At 36.0% G+C, this 6,778-nt stretch overlaps 1 protein-coding gene across 1 annotated transcript in view; it reads left to right on the top strand.

The window, feature by feature from the left end:
• The window catches only part of slc5a1 (solute carrier family 5 member 1), a 15,686-nt gene extending 9,771 nt beyond the window's left edge, over positions 1–5,915 (top strand). Inside the window, exons 9-15 of the mRNA XM_017697228.2 lie at positions 416–551; positions 1,255–1,362; positions 2,000–2,150; positions 2,642–2,810; positions 2,939–3,154; positions 4,247–4,349; positions 4,945–5,915. Coding sequence (XP_017552717.1) covers positions 416–551; positions 1,255–1,362; positions 2,000–2,150; positions 2,642–2,810; positions 2,939–3,154; positions 4,247–4,349; positions 4,945–5,159 — 1,098 coding nt within the window. The 3' untranslated portion in view covers positions 5,160–5,915. The remainder of the gene's footprint in view (positions 1–415; positions 552–1,254; positions 1,363–1,999; positions 2,151–2,641; positions 2,811–2,938; positions 3,155–4,246; positions 4,350–4,944) is intronic.
• The last annotated feature ends 863 nt before the right edge of the window (positions 5,916–6,778 follow it).

Consider the following 6,778-nt stretch of genomic DNA (forward strand, 5'->3'; position numbering starts at 1 on the left):
CTGTGGCCTAGTCAAACTCTGTTGCCATGGTGTAAAGTCCCTGGCTTGTGGCCTAGTCAAACTCTATTGCCATGGTGTAAAGTCCACGGCTTGTGGCCTAGTCAATCTTAAACACCCCAATCTGTGCACAGTGTTCTTTTACACTGGACACACATGGTCCTCAAAACATGAGATTTTTTCCTCAATAATCTGGAGTTTTCCTTCACACTGGTCGGGACAGAAGTGATTTGTAAAAGCAGCATGAAAGTTCAGTTAGGATTCTTAGATTCTTAGTTAGGTGATTGCAGATTTACTAGTATGACTATGGTCTTCTATTTTATAAAATTACATGACATTCAAACATTATTGCTTTTGACTGAAAATCTACAATTGTTCAGCAAATTGCTTCATGTGCTGAGACTGTGTGCAATTTCAGGTGATTGTCCAGCGGTGTTTATCTGCAAAGAACATGTCCCATGTGAAGGCTGGATGTATTCTTTGTGGTTACCTCAAACTCCTGCCCATGTTCCTCATGGTGATGCCTGGCATGATCAGCAGAGTGCTCTATACCGGTGAGAGAATTTTGCACATATCAACTGTTTATGTATGCATCTTTTTTTAGTTATGTTCTGCTTGTTTTCCTATCGTCTGTTTATTCATTTAAGGTTCTTCATGTTGTCTGTTACTTTATGTATGCTGTTTTTGGCTTTGTGTTATGGAAATGTGCCATACAGATATAATAAATATAGAACTTTGTTATTTTGAATTTGTACATATAACTACATTTTTGGAACACTTTTTTGGAAAGTCAACTGTAAATACTTTGCGGGTGCTTAACTTGTCTTTGGCTTACATTCAGTTGATTATCAATTAAATTTACCTTAATATTTCCTAACATCAGACAGTTGATGATTTGAGCATCTGTGGATCATCCCTTGAAGGCTTTCTTTAGAGATTCTGTAATTTCTGTAATTTTTCCATATTTTTTCTGTAATTTTGGTATTATTATTAATATTGTTATTATTATTATTATTATTATTATGTAATAGGTGTTTTCTTATGACATAGATAATAATTACTGTATTATTATTGTCATCTTTCTCTCTCTCTCTCTCTCTCTCTCTCTCTCTCTCTCTCTCTCTCTCTCTCACTCTATATATATATATATATATATGTATGTATATATGAGGGTCTTCTGTGTGTATGAGTGTGTGTTTGCACATGTGTGTTTATGAATATCATTTGCTCACACTTTGATTTTCTCTGTCTCTGTAGATGAGGTGGCATGTGTGGTTCCTCAGGTGTGTAAGGATGTGTGTGATACTGAGGTGGGCTGCACCAACATCGCCTACCCCAAAATGGTGTTGAACCTCATGCCTGATGGTGAGCCATAATTCGTCAGTTTCAGAGGACGTATGGTTCATATTTTAAATCAATGGTTTAGCAAAAATAAATGATCATGTTGTTAGTAACGCAATTTCTGAATGCTGCTATTGCACTTTTTTGATGAAGTAAAGATTGTCATCTAACAATCAAATAAAAATATTTTTATTCCATTTGTCTTACAAACTACCTTTTTGACCAAGCATAACTAAATAAATAAATAAATCAATAATAAGTGCTTACTGATATGTTTATGTGGTTTCTGACACTGTATGTCCAGTCTTATCCATAAAGCGCCATGTGTGGATGGAATTTAAGTTTCTAGAACTGCCACTGCTGCTTTTAGCGATGAAATGGACTTTGTCAAATGAGTGTGTTTAATAACAGATATGCAATTAGCACTTTGCTAATTGGTGAGTTATAAGCTACCATTACATATGAGCCTTGTAGCTCCCGTGCAAAACCAAAGAACAAACTTTAGACACCAGACATGTCTTGCCTGATCAACTATATTTGGACTAAAAGGGAAACTGTGGAATTTTTTCAAAATTCAACTTCAAACTTCAGAAATGTCTCAAAGCCATTTAGGTAGCCATGATGATTCTCACTGATTATGTGTGTATGTGCTTGTGTGTAGGTCTGAGGGGATTGATGCTGTCAGTTATGCTGGCGTCTCTGATGAGCTCACTCACATCAATCTTCAACAGTGCCAGCACCCTCTTCACCATGGACATCTATGCCAGGATCCGCCGTAAAGCCTCAGAGAAAGAGCTAATGATTGCTGGCAGGTTCGCAAAAGCTCTGTTTTACTGCTAATAGAAATACTGCACAATATGACAGTACCTATTCTCATGCTTTACTATAGACCACAAAGTAGATTTTACTCATTTAGTTATGCCTTGCATTTTACTTTAACCCCTGTAACTGCAGGCTGATTATTCAGTCATTAGACCGACCGGAGCCTTACTATCAAGTAACCACTGTTTAGTTACCCCTATACTATGAAACTAAACTTTAGGTGTGTGTGTATTTATGTTCATATATATATATATATATATATATATATATATATATATATATATATACGCCATGTATAGGTGCCATAATTTTTCTAACTGTGAGGCACCTAGGAACCAATCACATACCAATTGAAAGAAGGTGTCATAGAGGGGTCAAAGGAGCCACACTTTTTTCCTAAGTGCTTTTGGGTCATTTCTTTTGGTCCATTTGCTGGGTCTTCATAACTTAAAGAAACTATGTTGTGTGTATGTCTGTGTAGGTTGTTTATTTTGGTTCTGATTGGCATCAGTATCGCTTGGATTCCCATTGTGCAAACAGCTCAGAGTGGGCAGCTGTTTGATTACATTCAGTCAGTTACCAGTTACTTGGCCCCGCCCATTGCTGCTGTGTTCACCCTGGCCATTTTCTGTAAGAGAGTCAATGAGCAGGTAAGTCTCCACACCAGTCCATTTAGTCCTCTACCAAGTATTCTTTACACAGTTCAGTCAGTACATTTTCTGTATCACTATCACAAGAAAACATAGGCAGTGGCATTAATGCTATTTTTTGGTTCCAGGGGGCCTTCTACGGGCTGCTGATTGGGTTGGCCATTGGCCTTGCACGGATGTTAACTGAGTTTGCATATGGGACAGGAAGCTGCGTTCAGCCCAGCAACTGTCCTGACATTATCTGTGGGGTGCACTACCTCTACTTCGGCCTCATTCTGTTTGGGATCTCCCTCATTGTAGTGCTGGGGATTTCTCTAATGACCAAACCCATCGACGATAAACATGTAAGACACACACACACACACACACACACACACACACACACACACACACACACACACGGTTCATCTATTACAACTATCTTGATGAATCTAAAAGAATATAGTGTGGATTTCTTTTACACGTTTTGGTCACTTTGTTATAATTGAGGTACATTCTGCTATTTTAATTTTGGACAGTAGTACAAATAAAGAAATTAGACACTGGCCATCCCGAACTAGACCTGCCTATTCCTGCTGTACAAACCCCCTAGGTTTATGTATAAGTGGTCCCCTTGAATGCCATAGTGTGTGTATGGCTTGTCCCCATAAGTACAGTGCTGTGTGTGTATAACTAGACCCATAAACAGTTTGCTGTGTTTATAACTGGTCTTCATAAATAACATGTTGTCTGTGTAGCTGGTGCACATTAATGTTGTTTTGTCTGTTTAACTGGTCCCCGTAAATGCTGTGCTATGTGTATAACTTGTCCCCTAATATGCAGTGCTGTGTGGATTAGTGTTCCTCATAAAGGCTGTGCTGTGTTTATATAACTGGTCCTTTAAATACAGTGCTGTATGTATATAACTGGTCTCATGCTGTGCGTATATTACAGGTTCCCATAAATTCAGTGCTGTATGTACAGGGTGAGTCAAAAGTCACAGGACACCATTTTATTTTATTTTATATTTTATTATCGATTTTTATTTCAGTGGTCATATCAAATAAATTGTGTATGCTGAGAAAGTCCGCAACAAACAGTACTTTCAGCACCGCATCGTGGAGGCTTGTGACAGCATAAAAATTAAAATAAAATAAAATGGTGTCCTGTGACTTTTGACTCACCCTGTATGTAACTGGTCTCATAAATACTGTGCAGTATGTATATAACTGGCCCCATAAGAGCAGTGCTGTGTGTGTAAAACTGGGCCTCTTAAATGCAGAGCTGTGTATATATAACTGGTCTTCATAGATGCAGTGCTGTGTGTATATAACTGGCCCCCATACATTTCTTGCTGTGCATGTTACTGGTCCCCATAACTGCAGTGCTGTGTTCATAACTGGCCATCATATGTAGCGTACTGTGTATAAATGTGTCATTTTTGACACATTTTGCAGCTGTACAGGTTGTGCTGGAGTTTGAGAAACAGCCAAGAGGAGAGAATCGATCTTGAAGCAGATGACAGAATCGAAGAACCAGACAACTCAATGGATATAGATGGTAAGTCACTTCATTTATTACAATAATGAATCTCATTAAACATACAGCTTTCTGAGTGACGATATTCAGGATGGAACCTCATAAAACACCAAAATGTTTCAATCCTGGCCAAAAGCAGTTAAACTTCCACAAGCTACTGGGAATCTGTAGTTAAACCTTTGAAATCCAGAGCTTTTATTGCCCTTTAGCTATACATTCAATTTACTTCATATAATTACATACTTATGTGGTTTTATGTAAGATTTACATACACTGTTTGACTTTTTTCCATTTGATTCTATGCCAGACGATGATGAAAACAAGAAAAAAAGAAAATATGGTTTGTCTTTATACAAAACAGGACTGTATTCAATAGAAAGTTTTACATTTCTCTGCTTGTTTCTAGTTGCAAGTGAGAAATAAATTACAACATGGGTTATCATTGGTGATTACTGCAACATATAACTGCAACTTCAACAAATTGTAATACAATTAAAATTATATTTATGTTTCACAAGAGGGAGTAATTGAACTATGGTCCCACATGCAGTTCCTTAAAGTTTAATAATACAAAGATACACAGTTTCTCTGACCTCTTCACTGTTCAATCTTGCAGAGCCGGAAGCAGAGCCGAGCTGCTGGAGGAAAGCCTACAACTGTTTCTGTGGCTTTGAGGAGAAGAAGGCACCAAAACTTACTAAAGAACAAGAGGTGGAGCTGAAGAAGATGATGACGGACACAACCGAGCAGCCGCTGTGGAGGAACGTGGTCAATGCTAACGCCATCATCCTTCTCACTGTCTGCGTGTTCTTCCATGGCTTCTTTGGTTAAGGGAGCACCACTGAGTCCTCACTCAGATGTATGTAGAAATATATTTAAATATAATTTAATGAAACCCATTACCTTTTATGAAGGACTATTACAACTTTTTGGCTGAAGTGGATGTGTGATACTGCACCCTGAAATTTATGAGGTTTACAAATAGGCTAGTGACAGCTCTGTGTATTTCAACTTTTAAAAAAAAATATTTTCTGGGTGTCCTTTACGTGAAACAGACACTCAGACAATAAATAGATAGTCTTCAAATATTTTTTTAAGTTCTAAGTGTTTTTTAAAATGTTCTTAAGGAATTTTAAATGATGCAAATGAAAGTGCCTTTGACTTTTTTTTTGTTAATTGTCTCTTTTTATACCTGATTTTTTCTGTCCCCATACAAACGTGACATGACATCTGACATTTGTGACATCTGGATCATAAAGCTGATCTGCTATTTCACCTATCTCTGTGTCATTTTTGAGGGTTCTAGTCGAAGATCAATGCTTAGGCCCAAAATTAGTGGCCTAGATGCTGAGTCAATGATTTTTCTTTAGTGAAGGTTAAATGTTTTGCTTTTAAAAGTAATTTATACTATAATTTATATTATTATATAATATTTCATCTATATTTATAATATTTCATCTGTTGCTAGATGCATAATCTGATCAAATTTTGTATTTAAGGTTAATGAGTGTAAAAGTATATGTGACCAAACAAAGAAATGTTCTGTTTGTAACCTGTAAACTATTATGTAATAAAAGTGAAAATAATATTTAATATTTAAATAGCAGGTTTTGTCTCCTTTCTGTTCATTTTCATGTTCACATACACATTTCTAAAAGTATCCAGACAGCTCTTGCACCCTGCAAAAGTAGCATGCAAATGAAACAATCTTAAATTTAGTCAATATATCTGTCTTATTTTGAGATGACTATGCACATATTATAAGATCATCCAGCCTATTTCTAGACTTTTTACCTGTTTTAAGTAATTTTATCAAGTAAAATTATCTCACTGCCAAATTATTTAGCTGGTTTCAAGCTCATTCCTTAAAACAAGCAAAATTATCTGCCAATATGATGAGATATTTACTTAAAAAAATGTCTAGAAATAATGTATATATTCTTAAAATACATTTCAACAGGAGAAATATTAGATGTATTGACTATATTTAACATAAGTACATATATATATACATATATATATATATATATATATATATATATATGTAAAACTTTTACTTGATGAGATACCATTTTTTTGCAGTGTAAGGAGTGAATTCAGCTACTTTAAGGTTACATCTTGCGGACAAAGGTATAATCGCAATAGAAGAGGACTAACTAATGGAATGGGTCACTTCATCTGCTGCAAATGAACCTGACGTCACCATGACTAATGCCAAGTGTGAGCTAGAGGGGTGTAAAATGTTTAATGTTTTAACCATCACATGAATTTTATTAGCACATTTGAAATGAAGGGGCAAAAGCTTTGCAGTGGTCACATGCTTTCATCCTCTAAGTTGTAATAAGTAACATATTGCTACTTTTCAAAATTTAACTCCCTTGAAATAGTACAAACAAGACAGTCATTCATTTATTTAGTCTAGTAAATGTACAGACTCTTGAGTGACTAAT

The sequence above is a fragment of the Pygocentrus nattereri genome, chromosome 18 (assembly GCF_015220715.1).
Source record: "Pygocentrus nattereri isolate fPygNat1 chromosome 18, fPygNat1.pri, whole genome shotgun sequence".
Lineage (NCBI taxonomy): Eukaryota > Metazoa > Chordata > Actinopteri > Characiformes > Serrasalmidae > Pygocentrus > Pygocentrus nattereri.